Source organism: Acanthisitta chloris, unplaced genomic scaffold (genome assembly GCF_000695815.1).
Source record: "Acanthisitta chloris isolate BGI_N310 unplaced genomic scaffold, ASM69581v1 scaffold15880, whole genome shotgun sequence".
Classification (NCBI taxonomy): Eukaryota; Metazoa; Chordata; class Aves; order Passeriformes; family Acanthisittidae; genus Acanthisitta; species Acanthisitta chloris.
Genome location: NW_008651247.1, coordinates 70,425 through 88,596, shown reverse-complemented (window position 1 = coordinate 88,596; position 18,172 = coordinate 70,425). Strand labels below are relative to the sequence as shown.

Sequence of the window (18,172 nt, the reverse complement as noted above, 5' to 3'; positions counted from 1 at the left end):
ATTGTGCACATTGACAGAGTTCATTTAAATAGTATCACTCTGCATTACATAGAACACAACATCCATCACTTTAACCCTTTCTGTTACTAACACCTAGTCATCCCAGTCATCCCAAAGTAAAACCAGTTGGTATATGTAATCTTAGAGAAATTTGCCATTTTTTTCCAACATAGGATTGTGATCGAGTTACTCATTTTCAGGCATGTGTCTGAGGGTGTAGCAGGCTGAGACAATGTGCATCACTGACATGCAGTGAGAGCAGGATAAGTAAATGTGAGAGCCCTAGCTATTTGGAAGGAATGTGACTGTTGTAAACATTCCTCATTTTGCTTTTCCATTGGTTTGTTTGTCTGTTTTGGGTTTGCCATGCAGTGCTACTTAGGTGAAAGCAATGCAGCCCTTGCACGGATGCTGTGGCACTGTATATCCTGATGGTGTGGGAGCTACGAAGGTCTGGTGTCCTTTCAGTCTCACTGGGTTTTGAAACGCTGTATAATCTTGTCAGTGCACTGCAATCAGCTGCAGGGGAACTGAAGAGAGAGAAAAATTTTGTAGGCTAAACCATCCTAAAGGTCAGTTTGATACCGAGAAGCAGACTGAAAGCAGGAATTGAACAAAGGATAACTTTACTAATAGCACTATTTCAGCTTAATGTGCAAGACAGCAAGAATTGCATAGTACAGATAAAAAGCTGCACTAATGGTATTGGTTTGGCTTGGTTGTCGAAACGATGCACCTTATCTATAAGGCAGTAGAACTAACTAGACTCAAACCTTGGCAGTGGAAGGAAAACTAAGACCATGTGGGGTGTGGAATAAAGAAACAAAATGTTCAAGATAGAGGCAAGGTCAGCAAGGCATGCAAAACTGTACAAATGGTTGCATAATAAGCGTGTCCAAAGGGTACTGAGGAAGAGGAGGCGCTTTATCTTCACGACCACCGAACGACCACCAGGACCATGGGACTGATGCCAAGAGGGAGGAGACGGAGGAGGAGCATATGATAATGACTTCCAAGAACAAATTCTAATAATAACCACCCATTCCTGGAAAGAATGAATATATATGAACATTTAATGTATAAAAACTGTGAAGTTTTTGCCCCTGGTAGCACAAGTTTGGTGGAGCGATCCCCCTTGTGCGCAGTGCTGAATAAACAAATACCTGCTACTCAGAGATACAAGTCTTTGAGTAGTTCTTTTCCAGCCTTTTCTCGGCATTAAGTTACCCTCTTCTCACTGGTGTGTCAGGAGGAAGTAAGTAAAGTTGTGCAGACAGTCTTATTTCTAGCATTTCCTAATCTTGGAATATTTGCAGCTTCAGCATTATTTTTGACAGGTTTTTTGAGCAGTATTTAGTAGCCTAGATATTGCACTTGGAATGTCAGAAGTTGTGGACAGAACAAAAAATTTGAGGTAAGACTTGTTGTTTGGATGACTTTGCCAGGAGAGAGGTTAAGAAACAGCCTAGGACCAACTCCTCCTTTCTCACAGGACAGTATGCTTATTGCAAATATATACTGTCCTGCTTATTCCTGAGCACTGGAAGAAACTTCTGGAATCCAACCCAGACTAATTTCTGTGTGAGGAAGGAATTGTTTTCCTCCAGAGAAGTCTTCTTGCCCTTCTCAGCAGGGGTTGAGATAGGCTCCTTGAATGCTACTGAAGACCTTGGATGAATGATTAATACGTGAAAAAATCTTTGAAAATGTGCCTGATGTCCTTTCTGCCAGCTAGTAAGTAACACCAATGTATTATGCAAATGGAATTGCAAGAATGAGTTGAGTTTTCTTTAGAGAGCAAATCTTGAGAGAGAATGACAGCCCGTGGGGACATCTCTGCTCTGAGGAGGAGCAGCAGCCTCAGAGAAAGTGCAGGGCAGGGCAACAGGGGTGTGGTGGAGGCCGCAATTAAGATCAGTAGTTGCCCTTTCATGTCCTTTCTGCAGGGCTAGGTATGTGTTTGGGCAAGGTGTCAGCACACGTGGAGTTCTTTACTTTCTGCAGCCTTTTGCAGGCATTTAGATTCACCTGCCTGATGGAGTTAAAGAAGACAGCACATAATATCCTCTGGGGAGCACTGGGCAGCCCCATCCCTATCAGGTCTGCTGTTCTTCAAGAGGCAGCTTGGTACCAACATCCCAAACAGCCTATTCCACTAGCTGCACTCTAGAAACCTTCTAAGAACTGCCACTGTTTGTAGGGGGGTTTTAGCATTGAGGAGGTCTTTGTATGTGCTGCTTCAGGTGCTGTGAATTAAAAATAAAGTAAAGAATGACAAACTCTGGCATTAATTCTGGCTGAGCAGGACTCCTGCTACAGAGACAAGGCAGAAGCTGAGGCAAAAAGCCTCATAGTGGACAAGAACTCAGTCCCAACTGACACACTGAAAACTTTTGCTGCTGAGAGAGGCATCCAGCTCTAGACCTGGTATTATAAACAGCCAGCAGAGCTGTTGGTCTGTTTCCAAACAAGCAACCGAGCTCTTTTATCCAGGAGTATGGTGATCCCTGAAGGGCACTGGCCTGTGCTCCCTGCCCTCCTGCACTCTGTGGGAGGAGGCAATCTGCTGCTTTTGGCAGATTTTGGTCAGAACAAAAGCAAAGGCCACTGTGTTTGCAGAGTGCAGTGGGACTGCCCTGCCAGGACTTCTGCTCTCAGTGGGGTAACAGACATGAGGCAAACTGCAGCCCATCAGGTTGCAGAACCCACCCCTGTGTTGTTCTGAAGACCTGTATCTCTGACAGAGATATCCCCCCAGGAGTTTTCCACATGTAAAATAGGAATAAGCAAGAGCACTTCTTCTCCTGGGACTCTTACAGACCCTCTGAGACTGCACACTGCAACCTCCCCTCTGCTAGAAGACCTGGATTTTGTTCCTTCTCATACTCACCAACCCCTGGGCAGCCACTGTTGGGAAGTGCTGCTCCAAACATACAGAAGTGAGGTGGAATGTGGTGTGCTGCAAGGCAGCAAGCTGCTGCAAGTTGTGTTAAAAAGCAGCTCCTAGGATCTAACAATATTCAGGCAAGGTCTCTTTCTTGACCTGTCATTTAGGCTGTGGTCTCAGGTAATTACATTACTTAGAGGTATGTTAGAAAAATCTAACCTGAGTTCAAAAGAGGGACCCCAGCTGAGGAAATAAAATTCCAGCAGTAACCTGTGGGGTTAAACCAGAGGGAGATTCTTTGACCTATTAGCATTTGCTGGAATGTGGGAATAAGCTGCTGTCGGGAATCCAACTTCTTCCAGGTGCACTGGGCTTGCAGGCCAGCTGTGGATGAGCTCTGGTGTGTAGACCTGAGGAATTCAGAAAAGCATGGATCAGGGATGCAGCCAGGTCTTTGGTGGGTGGAAAAACATTTTGTTTCCACCAGAATCTTTCCAACGAAAATTCAGTGGTGTCTCTTGAGACGGGATGAACTGGGATATGAGATCTGTTATGCTATTTGTCAATAGTACTAGCTATATTTGATTCTTCACTGTGCTATTTGCAGTTCATCTGTATTGTCTATTGTGAAAACTCAGATTGCAACACTTCATTGCTCTTGGTTCTCAAATCTGCGTTTGCACCCACTCTTCTGCAAGGCTACTGACTGCTTCCTTCTGCCTCTTCCCTAAGAATGCTGCCTGTTGAGTGCTCCTGTCCCTGTCTGTAGCTGGATGAGAGCTGCAGATTTGTACCTGAGCTCCTGGTGTGTAAGTAGTCAGTGTTTCGAGTGACACATTTCATCAAATTGATTGTTCAAAGGGATGTTTCTGACTGAGGGATCCGCCTTCTAGCCTTTCCTGGGTCTTTAAGGCATGGTAGCTATTAGCTATTAGCATATTGCAGCATAGTGATATATTAAGTACAATCAAGAATGGGATCCCTTCTCATTTTCTCAGCTCAGGAAGAGTGGTAGGAAAGAAGAGAGGTGAAAAATTCAGAAAGCTTCAATGTGACAGGGAAGAGTTAAGAATAATATAGTCATTTCCACAGACAAATTCATAGCAGTTTTCTCAGTGGTAAGAGTTTGGAGGTGTGAAATCATGATTAGTGTCACTCTCATATCCCTGTTTTTGTTTCTTCTGACTGCACAGTTCCTGAAATTGCAATGGAAGAGTCGTGGATTTCCTCCTGGACCGACCCCAATTCCCATCATCGGAAGCATCTGGTGGACAAAGTTCAGAGCTGATCATGAGAGCCTGAAAAAGGTATGTATTTGCAGATGTGAACTTAAGAGCTATTGTGGCAAAACCTGTAAGGTGATGGCTGTTGATAGGCTGATGTGGTAGCAGGGAGAACTTAATCCTGAGAGAAGGTGAATCGTGGAAGTTAAATTAAATGCCTGAACAAGTTAAGTAAACCCCACAGATAGTCTAATTCATATGAAGTCTGGCTCAGTTGACAGTATTTCTGTATAAGAAGGAAAGAGTTCCTACCACTGGAACTTGAAATCTGCAGTACTAGAAGGGGAGTGATACCTGGAATATGTGATTTCATGAAGCTGTGGTTGTTGCCTGAGCAAATGAAGCACGGAGTTGAAAAACAGAATCGAGAACGGGCAGGTGAAATTTCACATGAAACCTCATACAGATCTGTAAACACTCAGGGACCTTTACCTAGCCGTTAGTAACACAAAGGTAATCCAGGCAAGTTTTAAAAAAGGGGAAGTGTGTTTATTCTGTCATCACTCACTTTGCTGTGAATAGTGGGATCCCAGAGAGAGCCCAGAACCTTACTGTGATAAGCACCTACACTGCAAGGCACAGCCACTGCCCCTTCTCATCTCCTGAACCCCTGAGTAATGTCATGTGTGTGTGTTGGTTGATGTTTCTCCCATGGGCATTTTTTTGGCATTGATCTAACCTGCAGCTGGCAAAAACCTATGGCAACATCTCTACCCTATGGCTGGGTCACAAACCTATGGTGGTGCTGTATGGGTTCCAAGCTGTGAAGAATGGACTCACCACCAACTCGGAGGATGTTTCTGGACGACTACAGACCTATCTCTTTAACAAAATGTCAAATGGAAGGGGTAAGATGTTCATGTCTGTGAAATGACTTCATCCTTGCCTTTATTTGTTCCCTCTCATGTTTTTCCTTACTGAAAAGCCCTTAGTTCCCACTTGGCTCATTCTGTCCGCTCAGGTGGAATCGTATCATTTGGTAGCATTACCCTAAGTAGTCTTCAGAGTTCCTTTGTCACACAGGTATTTCAGAATCTCATCAGAGCAGCAATATTTGTACCTATCTAGCTCTGGTTCGTTCATTATTAGTGTTGTCTGTGTTTCCTGATTTGAAATAATCTGGAGCTTGCAGCCTCCTCTGCAAGCTGAGGCTAAAGCATTTCTTTATGCTCCCAGTTGTTTGTTTACAGCAAAGGCTGCTGTAAGGAAAGCATGTACAGAGCTGTGAACAAGGCAAAAGTCACAGCAAGGTCACTGGAGCTTGAAATATGTTAGTCAGGTAGGTGCAACATAGCCTTGTTCAGAGCTTCTTAGTGTGCTGTCACAGACACTGCTGACTTGTGGTGGATGGAGAATTAGGACAGTGCTGTGATTAAAACATAAATAATTGAACTTGTTTCCATGAGCCTGTTACCCAGAGAATATAGAGCAGATAGCTTTATCTTCAGTCAGGAATTGTTGCATGTGAACTACAATCTGGAAAGCTTTAATTTATAGTACTAGCTAATGTAAGTAAGAGAAAAAACCTCTCTAACGAATAGAGATGATTTAAGTCTGAGGCCATTTCAGTCATTTGGAAAGATCTGTATTGCCACTTCTTATCTGGGTGCTGTGGAGCAAAGTAGCTGGGCTGTGACAAGCTGCACTAGCACACACAAGTTTTTAGCAGGGATGGCTTTAGCAAGCAGCTGCAGCTCAGCTGCAGGTTGGCAACTCTCCATCACACAAATACCTGCCTGTTGGACAGGCTACTTTCCTGCTAGCCCAGGTTCCCAGGACAGCAGAAGGAATAGGGGAGAGTTATTCCAGACTCTGGTGAAGCAGCTCTCTTGGGGAGCAAGCTGGTTATCCCAGGGCAGGTGCAGGTTAGACTGGTGGAGGGAACTATTCCCCACCACCAAACCATGCTGGCTGGTCTTCTAGAACGTAGACTCACAGCACAGGAGCCTGGGATTCCTTTCTGTCCCACAGGACTTCTGGTCCTAGGAAGCTGTTTGCAGATTGGCTAAAGCCTGCTCTTCCTTCTCTGGTTCTTGCTAGGTGGTTCTTGCCTTGTCTTCATTGCCTTTCCAGGAGGGCCCTGGCCCAGGATAAGAGCTCAGTTATCTAGTATAAACAACCTGGTAAAAGCAGGATGCACTAAAATCCAGAGACCGTGTAGAATAGACAACATGTGCTCAAAACCAATTATCCACTCCAGCCATTAAAGAGTTTTTATTTTTTGCAGCATTAGCAACAAGGAAATGCAATGGTGTGCAGAAGTTTTACATAAGGTTAGGAAGTCCAAGCACAGGAAGTGCCCAGACCTCCCCAATGAGCTCTGCAGAAATCTCTCTGTTGGCTGTGAGTTTCCAGGTGGTAGAAACCTGAACTTACTTTTTTTTGAGGAAAGCTGTGTTTGCTATTTCTGTAGAGTTAACCTGTGTCAACATCTGCAATGTCCACATAGGGATGTCAGCAAACATATCTCACAAATAAGTTTAAATTGTATTAGGAGATTGTACAAGATGACAAATGAGATCTTGTAAGAGATTGCATGAGCTGAGCTATAAGCCTTCTATATGAGTAAGGGGTTAGATCCATTTCTGCTCAAAGCATGGGGAAGTAATGAGCAACACCAGCCCACACTGTCACTGCAGCTTGCAGCAGGCTGCTGGGTGGAGTTTGAGTGATAATGGCTGTTCCTGGATGCTTGGATTCAGAAAGGACTAGGTTTGGAAAGCAGGGGTGTGAGTCCAGGGATTTGGGTGGGATTTTTGCAGGGGAATATCTTAACCAAGGTGATTTCTCTAACAACACACACTTAAAAGAACACTCCCCTGACATGGCTTTCCTCTCTGAGTGGCAGCATAACGCAAAGATGATTCTTACTGTGTTTGTCATTTACAATTGTATGAAGAGTGGCATGACATAAAATTGATTCTTGATGGCTGAAGGTATCTTGGTCTCGAATGGTCTCGTCTGGAAACAACAGAGACATTTTGGAATTGGAGCTCTCCGAAAACTGGGAATGGGGAATAAAGGAATGGAGCATGGGATACAAAACGAGGCCCATCACCTGGTTGAGTTCTTCAGAGACAAAGATGGTATGGCATTGACATGGTGCTTGGGAACTGACAAAATGCATAGTCTACATGACTCTAAGGGTGAAGACTATTTTTGCTCCAGATTGGAATGGATTTGGGGCACAGCTTAGATTTAGAGTGCTATCAAAACACTTTGTACACTCAGATCTTAGCAATGTGTATTTTGGGATCAACACCAAAATCAAGATTAAAAAAAAAACTGCAAAGAAAGCAAATAAAAATACAAGGCTGAGAGTTAAAGCTCTGAGGCCTTCCTGTCCTCATTTTTGAGTGAGGTTTATCTTTGGTTACATTTGCCAGTGAATTTTGGGTGTTTCATTGTAACAGTCTAAATATCATAAAGGCCATCTATGACAAAAAGTCATGGTGATCTTGCATCCCAGATAGCCAAGGAGGTAAAGGAGGAGCTTTGAGGATGAATGCTTTTCTCTGTCTGCAGGGAAAGCTGTCGACCCTTCCTTCCCCGTTGTCCATGCTGTCGCTAATGTGATCTGTGCTGTGGTTTTTGGACATCGTTTCTCCCTGGAGGATGAAACTTTCCAGCAGCTGATTGAAGCATACAATCGTATAGTGGCTTTTGGGAACAGCCAAGTTTATTATGTGAGAAAATTACTCATTTAAAACACGACTTACTTGATTATTGAACACATTATTTATCGCAATATATCATTTTACATCATTATTATTATTATATTTCTTGTTATAGTTGTTGCATTAGTTAATGCTGATAAAAATTCTGCCTGAGAATATGAACTGGTCCTGCACTGCTTTGGGTTTGACATCATTCAATATTATATTAATTAAGTTTAACAGAATGTCTCAGCAAAGTCAAAGTGCTTGGCATACAGACTTTTCTGCAATGGAAACACCAGTATTGTTAAGGTGAACAGGTGATGCTCTTTGTGTGAGAATGAAAGAGAATGATTTTTTTTTTCCCCTGTGCACTAAGGTAATAGATATAAATGTTAATCAGATTTATAAATATTAATACATTACATCTATCTGTGGAAGCAGATTCTTTCGTTGGTGAACTAACAGGGCACATACAAGTGGAGGCATGCAGTAAGGATAGGGATCCAGTGTGGATCCTGTGTGGAAGAATCCAGTGTGGAAACTGTTGTCTTTAATTTGTGATTTTAATGTGCTTCCATGTACTCAACATGTACCCAAGATTTCTCTTTGGTGCCACAGAATTTTTCCCAGAGAAATCAATTCAGCAATTTAGCACCAAAAATACCCATGATGTGTCTCTACCACAGGTTTCTCATATAGTGTCACTTACTGCCTCTGTGCTGAATGTTTGCTCCACAGATCTGTGAAACTTTCCCATGGGTTGCAGAGTATTTCCCAGGACCTGTACAGAAGCTACTGTTTTCCCGTGATTTCGTTCGTTCCTTCATAAGGCAGGAGATCAAAACCCACAGGGAAAAAGGCAAAATAGATGAACCAGAAGATTTCATTGACTTTTACCTGGATCAGATAGAGAAAGTGAGTAATTAATGCTGCATGTGACACAGATCCCATCATAACCTGTTCCCTGCCCCTTCCCTGCAGTTGTCTGTACATAGCAACATTACTACAGAGCTCTACAGGTACAGCTTAAAATTTCTGCTGTCAGATTCAACATATGAACTTTGAATAGCTAGGTTAGTAACTTGCCCTAGAAGCACACATTATTTACATTGGTTTGTTGTCATACTGTGGAATCCTTAGCGAGGGCTGGGCAGTGAGCAGGAGAGAGGACCTTGAAAAGCTGCAATCTGTACTCTGAAAAAAGCATCAATCTTTTAAAATGATAGCATATCTTATATGGAATAGACAGCTGAAATAAGAAAATGTGCAGAGAGTGTCAAGGGTGGGATAAACCTGCTTTGAAATAGGTTTTTCTGCTGTGGAATTTAGCAACAAGGCAACAAGCCACTCTAGACAGCAGCATAGCAGGACTTAGAAACCCAGCACTGTCGACAGAGCCTGTACTTTAACAGTGTCAATGTACTTATTTGAGGAAAGTCTTTGCCTAGATCTGTGTTCTGCTCAAGTACTTAGATTTTCTCTGTCCTCTAGAAATACTGTTCCTTTAGCTATAGTGATTGCTGTCTGTTTCAGTGCCCATTTTGCCTTTCTCATTGACACCTGCAGACTAAAAATACTCCCAATTCCACATTTGATGAAGACAACATGGTGCAGAGTGTTTTTGACCTTTTCCTGGGTGGCTCAGAGACCACGGCCACCACTCTGCGCTGGGCTCTGCTCTATATGGTGGTTTATCCCAACATCCAAGGTGAGTTGTAGACACAAACATGGATGTGATTCAAGTAGAACAATTATGATTTCTTGTCCTTTTTTGGTTTTGGTTAAGATCAAGTTGTTGGAAGATCTTCTTGTTCTTTTTTCTTTGGAAGATCACATGTTTGAGCTCTGCTTTAAATAAGCCAATGATATAAAAACAGTCAGACAGTTTTGTTTCTGTAAATGTACGATGGAAGATACATTCAGGCTGAAAAGAAACAAAGTGAAATCTGATTTTGGATTAGGAAAAAGCAAGACTTTTCTGGTATCCAGAAGGTGTAAGAGTATGTTATTTGAGCTCATTAACTGGGACACCAGTTGTATTTCCGTGTAATACAGATCCTTATTCTAATATGTGGAAAAGTTAAACAGAGAAGGAAGGCAATGATAGGAAGACAAATAGATGACTAAAAAATTCTAGACAAGGGCATAGCTGAACATCAATTTTAGTATTTTGGATGATTTGGTAGAGGGTTTTCAGAGGTGATGAATTGCTAAGCCTAGTACATGTTCTTGACTCTCAGGCTCTGGGCTAGAAATTCTTCTTTTCATGCTTTTTGTGCCAGAATGCTGGAAGAACAGACCCCTGTGCACACACATACCTTTCAGATTCTAATAAAATAAAATAAAATAAAATAAAATAAAATAAAATAAAATAAAATAAAAACTTTTTAGCTTACTAGCCTAAGTTTTAAGTATGGACTTTGAGGCTGAACCCTCTCGAGGCTGTATAAGCTCTGTTACTGATGATACTTAGATAATAGCCCAGGGAGATTAACAGTGGGCAATGGTTTAGTAATATCCTGTTTCAGTTCTCAGCATTGCATGTCTGTATTAGCTTGATGCGATGGTTCCCTTGCAACACCCTCATTAGTGTGCCGTGAGACTATTTATCTAGAGTAAAAATAATAGCTTAACTGGGTTGATCTCTTACTAAGAAGTTCTTGTTTTATTTGCAGTTCACTCCCCTCCCTTGAACTATAAAGTTCAATAAATCATTTGGGCTTGTGAAAAGATGTTCTGAATATAGAACCTTTCAGCCAGGAAATAACCAGAGAGTTGTATAAATGTATTTAGACTTCTAGATATGCTACGTATAAATTATTTATATGTTGTAATTTTTTTCTATCACTGCTATAATCCCAAAAGGAAATCAAAGCTGTGTTTCATGCAAAACAGTGTTCTTATACATATATAATGGATACCTTTATTTGGTAGAAAAAGTCCAGAAAGAGCTGGATGCAGTTCTGAGTCCCTCTCATCTCATCTGCTACGAGGACCGGAAGAAGCTGCCGTATACTTACGCTGTGATCCATGAGATCATACGCTTCAGCAGCATCGTTTTAATCACAATTCCTAGGAGAGCAGTGAAGGATACAACTGTTTTGGGGTATCGTCTTCCAAAGGTACAGATATGCTTTCTATTCCAGTGTGATCTTTGGCCAACTTAAGGTCCTTGCAGTTCAGTTTACCATTAACCCCATTCCCTCCAGTTCAGGATGGATGGATGTTGTTGATGGCACTGGCAGACAGTAATTCTCTCCTCCCATGCCCTCTGGCCTGTGGCTTCTCTCATAAATGAGTGAAAATGCTTGCCCAAAGCTCAGTTTCACATCAATTAAACCAGTGGTCTCTGAGAGAGCTGCAGTCTTACTTTCCAGGAGCTGTGATTTTAAATACTTTATAAGCATTTGGGATCTTACACTGTTAAAGACCTCAGAGAAGTCTTACCAGAAATAGTCAGTTGTGTTCATAGGGAAGGTGCCTCAGACTATTAATGCCAGGAAAATGTCTTCCATGTGGACAACTGGACCATGGTATGATGTTTTTCATTGGTGATGTCTGAGACACACCAAGCACCTCTCCAGTCACCCCAGACTTCTTTTTCTGATAATCAGCTCTCTGGCATCATATTTGAAATATAACGAAGATGTTTTCCCACAGCTTCTGAACTGCCACCTAACCTCAAATTAAAAGCTTTTCCAAGCTTCCTTGCCCAGCATTTCCAAACCTAACCTGAATACCAAACCTCCCCAAAGGCACCCATGGAGGCATCTTCCTGCACATCTCTTTTCCATGGTGTTTGCCATGCATACCCTTCCCACATCCACATTGAGAGAGATGATTTGAAATGTACTGTTTCATTTTCAGGGGGCTTTGTCCTTCATTTGCCCAAAACTGTGAAAACTTGTCAGAGCTGGGGAGGTAATTTTACTAGATTTAGGGTAAGGTGCTAAAGAACTGCAGACTGTGGTCTGCATTCTGGGGCATTTGCTAACAGATTGAGGAAAATAAGAGACATGAAGGAATATGGCAGAGAGATTCCTGAATTTGAAATACTAAAGTTTTCTTTGCTTATTTATTTTCTGAGGAAAAAAACCCCTCAAAACAGTTTGAGATTAATTTTCTAGTCTCCTAACAAAATAATCTTTCATTTCTGATGCCTCTTTGTGTGTGGAATTATGGCTAGAATCTGTTTGTGTCCTTTTCATATTGATCTGTGAGAGACAAAACTGCACCAACAGTGTCTTCCTTTCAGGACACTTTAATTATGGCAAACATAGACTCTACTCTTTTTGATCCTGAATACTGGGAGAACCCTCATGAGTTCAACCCTGGTCATTTCTTGGACAAGGATGGAAATTTTGTGACCCGAGAGGCCTTCTTAGCCTTCTCAGCAGGTAGGTGCACTGAGAACTGAGCCTGGTTGTGTGGCTTAGATGAAGCTGTATTATTTTCACTATATTCAAAGCAGAGTGTAATCCCAAACTACAGGAGCACATGGTTTTACAAGCCCAGAAAAATGTTTGATTGCACAAATAAGTTGTTTGGTAACTATGTAAACACTTGATGTTAGATTCTGGTGAAAATGCAGAGAAGGTAAATGGAGTAAGGCCCTAGAATTGCCAATCTGAGGCTTTTCACTGTTGTCCTTGGTCATTCTCTGCATATGTCACGTGATGCTATGGTAGTGCTGTTCTGTGGCAGCCTGCTCTGCTGGAGCCGACTTATTTTGTATAAACAATGCCAACTTCATCAGTGCAGAAAGATGAATAGAAGATCCAGAAGCTGGATCAAATGTATCCCAGATGACTGTGTCTTTCCTGTGGAGTTTCTGGAGTCACTCTTTCACCAGTGTGTGAGTTTACAGATGCTTAAAGAAACAAAAGCTCTTGGGGATCATGCTAGGAGGCAACAGCCTGGTTGTCATAGCCCTTAGCTGAGATGTGAAAATGTCAGGCTCAGGTTTCTGGTCTAAATTGGGCAGAAGAGAAATTTGGACATTGGTTTCTCCCTTCACTCTCTGCAGGCCACCGTGTTTGTCTGGGAGAGGTGCTGGCCAAGATGGAGCTTTTCATCATCTTCTGCAGCCTGTTGCAGACATTCAAGTTCACTGTACCAGAAGGAGTAAAGGAAGTCAACACAGACTTTATCTTTGGGAGCACCATGAAACCCCATCCATACAAGCTCTGTGCAGTTCTGCGCTAGGTTGTATGGTATTAGAGTTTTAAGGAAGAGGCATGGCCACAGGTTTGTTAGTGTGCTGATACTTGTGAAGCTTTTGTGGGTTTGGTTTTAAGCTCAAATTCAGTGTGAATCTGTCCTGGTTGTGTCATAAATCTAAGAAGCCAGCCCTGAAAAATACTCTGGTTTCCCTGTGTCTGGAAAATACCTGTACTTGTAAAAAATTTTATTCTTCTGTGTTACAAATGAAATAAACATAGAAAATGATTGTGGTGTCTAGTCTTACTAATCTTACTGGAGGGAGAAGGAACATTAAAGTGAGGTGCTGAGAGAACTTCCCACACATTCTCAAGTCTAGAGTGGTGTGTGGGAAGGCTCTGGGCATTGCCAGACCCCTTAGGTATGGCTGAATGGGAATACAGAGTTGTGGAGGGATGTCTCAACCAGGTGTGAGCCAGATGCTTTGTCTATTTAGCCGAGAGCCATGGGGAGATGGTCTCTTGAAACTGGAAGTAACAATATACAACAATGCAACCCTTCATTTGGATGTGAAGCTTGTGACTTGTGCTGAAAGCAAAAGCAAACCCCTCCTGTTCCCTGCTGGGGAATCGCAGAGGGGAGCCCCACTGCTGGTGCAACACAGTGGGTGTAAGCATGAGTGGCTGAGTGGGCTGGCCTGAAAATACATCTTTTTTGGGACATATTCTTGTGGTGCATTTGAGGGGCATTTCAATGAAAGAGGGAGTCCTCTCACACAGCATGGTTTGTAATGACAATGGTGCACAGTAGTCTAGGCCAGCCATGTCTCTTTATTGATGCCTAAGAGCACAGTTAAGGGGGCAGCTTGGAGCATTGCAGAGCAAAACTTGGTGCCTGCAAAGGAGGGGCAGGGCAGGAGACTGATGTAATGGTTCCCAAAAGCTGTGTGAGAATCAAAGTTCTTGAGAGTTTTCTGTGAGCACAGAGGCAGCTGCACACACATAGCCTTCCAAGAGCTGAGCCGGAGGAGCCTGTTAGCAGAGCTGCTGTGTTCAAATGCACATTGAGGGAAGAGCTGTGCAAGGTGCAGCTGGCAGAAGCAATGCCAAAGCACGGCTAGTGGAGGGCAAGGGCCAGAAGCCACTATCACTGAGAGGCTGGCCTTTTTACCCAGTAAGATTTAAAAATTGAGGTCAGAGTGAGGGTTACTAGTAGGTGTAGCACATGCTCTGTTGCTCTACCAAGTCACTTGCTTGAGGAGAAGACTTTATAATTGTTACAGTAATTATCCTTAAGGATTAGTGGCCATTACTCTGTTTATCCACCAGGTCAGAGTCTTCTTTCTTTAATGTAATACTATTGGCTTAAAAAATGTATTTGATTTTATGAAGGAGGACAGTGTTCTAAGGATTTGTGCTTTCTTTCTCAGGTTTCTGGGTAGGGGCTGATAGGTGCTTTTATCATGACTCCTGCAGATTTGAAGCTTACTGCTGCTGCAGTTACTCATTGCTTGGCAGGAGAGATGTGTAAGCTCAGCTGATCAAGCAGATCAAGCTGATGTGGCTCTCCTGTTGTCTAATCCATCCCTAGCTCTGTGTGGTGCTGCACTATGTTGTGATAACATAGACTGTGTCAGGATTGGAGGGAGCATTGTGCTCTACTGCCAAACATGGCTCCAGCTTTTCTACTAATATATAGATGGTGCAAAAATGAGTATAGTGAAGTGATTGGGTAGCTGGTGTCTGCTGTGCTGACACCCAAGTCTCAGGCATCTCAGAATATAGGACACTTGAGAGACTGAATAAGAGGTAAGGTTTAGGAACAGGCACATGGATCCACATTGCTTTAAATCTTTTTTGTCCTAAAGTATCTTAGGAAAAAAAAGGAAAGAACCTCAATGGAGTTACAAGTCCTTTTACACATTTTTATAAAGGACTTGTATCGCCATTGGGAAATTTTTTGAAGACCACCAGGCTCACTGTCTTTAAAAGCCAAGTTTTATCCACATGCTTCTGCTGCCCTGTTTCACCGAAGCAGAATCACAGAATCACTTAGGTTTAAAAAGACCTCTAAGGTCATGCAGCCCAACCTTTGACCAATCACCACTTGTCAACTAGACCATAGCAATAAGTATCATATCCAGCCAATTGGGAAATTTTTTGAAGACCACCAGGCTCACTGTCTTTAAAAGCCAAGTTTTATCCACATGCTTCTGCTGCCCTGTTTCACCGAAGCAGAATCACAGAATCACTTAGGTTTAAAAAGACCTCTAAGGTCATGCAGCCCAACCTTTGACCAATCACCACTTGTCAACTAGACCATAGCAATAAGTATCATATCCAGCCAATTCTTGAACATCTCCAGGTGACTTGACTCCACCACCTCCCTGGGTAGTCTGTTCCAATGCTTAACAACACTTTCTGTGAATAAATTCTTTCTGATGTCCAACCTGAACCTCCCTTGGTGCAGCTTGAGACCATTTCCTCTCATCCTATCATTGGATGCCTGGGAGAAGAAGACAATTCCCACCTTGATACAGCCTCCTTTCAGGTAGTTGTAGAGAGTGATAAGGTCTCCCCTGAGCCTCCTTTTTTACAGGCTAAACAACCCCAACTCCCTCAGCTGCTCCTCACATGACTTCTCTTTAGTTGCTGATTTTCTTCCCTCTCAGATGGTATCTAGAGAGATGTGCTTTCCTCAGGGTAGGGCAGCAGGCAGAGCAGACAAGGAACATGTCCTGAAACTCTCTTATTAGCCTGGGAGGGTGAGCTCCAGTACTTGTCTGGCTACGTGTTTTATGAGTGGGAGGTGGGGATTATCCCTGAAACTGGATTTGGGACATGGAGCATAAGTAATAGGGTGCAGACAAGGTGCCATGAGGCTGGTAGGGCACAGGCCACATCATATTTCATTTCAAATGCCTAGGTAGAGGACAAATGGATCCTTTCCTGAGAGCTGAAAGGAAGAGGGAGAAGAGAATAGATGAGCAGCTCTTCTGGGGAGAGGGAAAGGAGGAGGATTCACTGGTAAGAGCAACACTTTTCTGTTCTGCTGAGCTATCAGCCAGCTCTAACCTTTGTCTTGCCAGGCACTCAATTCTTGTTCATGGAAGCTGTAGCAAACACATGGATCTTATCAGGTTTCCCTCTTCCCAGTCTTCCAGCACCATTTTGTATGAGGAAGAAAGTCATTTGTATCCCCTTTAACATCTCTCCCAAAGACATGGCAAAGCTGTTTGGCAGCTGCCTTTCTATATGCAAGAAGTTCAGGTATAGCCTGTGAAGTGCAACCACCAGAGAATTGCTAATATGTGTGGAAAAGTCAGAGAGAGCCTAGGGAGCTGAGGGAGATGCAGAGCAGCCAGCCAGGACTGTGCAGGGGCCAGATGGGGCTGCAAGTAGTCAGGGCATGCAAGCCTGAGTGGCTGTGAGTCTCCTCCAAAGGAGACTTTGGAAAATGCTAAATTTAGAGTTGGGAGCAGTTTGAGATAGAGAAAGTGCAACACCAGTGAAGTAACTGCAAGTCACACAAGTGATCTCTGAAGTGGATCATTCGGTTTCTCAGTTCGATCCTGGCTCTCAGTTCAATCTCTGGCCAGCAAGACTGGGTAAGTGTTGTATCTCACTTCTGGAGTACACCAAATTTCTTCACAGCTCACAATTTTTCTTTTTAGCTGTGACAGCTCTGTAAGCTTGGCGTGTGAGCAGCAAACACATCTAGGTGACTTCTCAGATTGCCACATGTTCCTGTCTAGATTAGGTGATGTGAGCCCAAGCTAGTGCTGATCCTGTGCAAGTGCCAAAACTGTGCTGTCTAGAATGTCCCCTTTGCAGGGACATAGCCTCTGCCTCCATAAAGGATAAGCAATCTGCAGATCCCAGCTGGAGTTGCTCAGTTGCATGACAATGCTTGTGAAAGAAGCTCACAGAGACAGCTGTATATCATCTTTACTCCTGCTGCAGGTTATACAGTGGAATTAGCTGAGAGGCAGCTGGAGCGGGTGAAGAAATTTTACTTTCTGCTTGGTCATGAGGATCAACAGCCACACTCACCTGTGCAGTTGAACAGGGAGTGTGTGGACACTAGGGTGTTATGCCACTGTAGCCACCAAACTCCTGTTATCCAACGACCAATTGGAGTATTTTATGTTGTAGCAGGGTGACCCTAGCTCCATGCCAGGCACCCCACAAAGCTGCTCCATCACTCACCTCTGCAAAATGGACAGGGGAGAGAAAACATAAGGTTCATGAGTTAAGGACAGGGAGAGATCACTCACCAAATATTGTCAAGGGCAAAACAGACTCAGCTTGGGGAAATTAAGTGATTTTATTGCTAACAAGATCACAGTAGGATAACGAGAAAATAAAACAGACCTTAAAAACACATTGCCTCACCCTTCCCTCCTTCCCATCTGTAACTCCTCCCTTAAGTGATTTTATTGCTAACAAGATCACAGTAGGATAACGAGAAAATAAAACAGACCTTAAAAACACATTGCAGTGGTGCAGGGAGATGGGGAGTGGGGGCTATGGTCAGTATATCACACATTGTTTCTGCCAGTGCAGAGTCCTTCCCCTGCTCCAGCGTGGGGTCCCTCCTATGGGAGACAGCTCTACATGAACTTGCTCATGTGAGTCCTTCCCACAAGCTGCAGTTCTCCACAAACTGCACCACCATGGGCCACTCTCTACAGGGTGCAGTCCAAACCCTCAGGGACAGCCTGCTCCATTGTGTGTCCCCCACAGGATCACAAGTCCTACTAGGAACTCTGCTCCAGCATGAGTCTCCTCTCTCCACAGGTCTGCAGGTCCCTGCCAGATTCCTGCTCAAGCAGGGGCTTCCCATGGGATCACAGCCTCCTTTTGGGCATCCACATGCTCCAATGTGGGTCTCCTCTATGGGCTACAGGTGGATCTCTGCACCCTGTTAATCTCCATGAGTTGCAGGGGACAGATGCTTTACCATGGTCTTCACCACAGGCTGAGAGGATCCTCAGCTCCAGTGCTCTCCTTCTCCACTGTCCTTGGTGTCTGCATAGTTGTTCCTCTCACATATTCTCACTCTTCTCTTCTCTGGCCTCAGTTTCTTCTGTGCAATAACTTTTTTTCTTTCTTAAATATGTTATTGCAGAGGCTTTACTACCACCACTGATTGGCTCAGCCTTGCTGCAGTGCTCCATCCTG

The 18,172-nt window shown here is 43.4% G+C and overlaps 1 protein-coding gene across 1 annotated transcript; it reads left to right on the top strand.

Annotated features, from left to right (window-relative positions):
* Nucleotides 1-1,954: 1,954 nt before the first annotated feature.
* Nucleotides 1,955-13,034, top strand: LOC103800119 (cytochrome P450 2J6-like). The gene is made up of 10 exons (XM_009072484.1): nt 1,955-2,014; nt 4,081-4,194; nt 4,856-5,018; nt 7,107-7,256; nt 7,696-7,856; nt 8,568-8,744; nt 9,396-9,537; nt 10,764-10,951; nt 12,085-12,226; nt 12,856-13,034. The coding sequence occupies exons 1-10, from the start codon at nt 1,955-1,957 to the stop codon at nt 13,032-13,034; spliced, it is 1,476 nt and encodes a 491-aa protein (XP_009070732.1).
* The last annotated feature ends 5,138 nt before the right edge of the window (nt 13,035-18,172 follow it).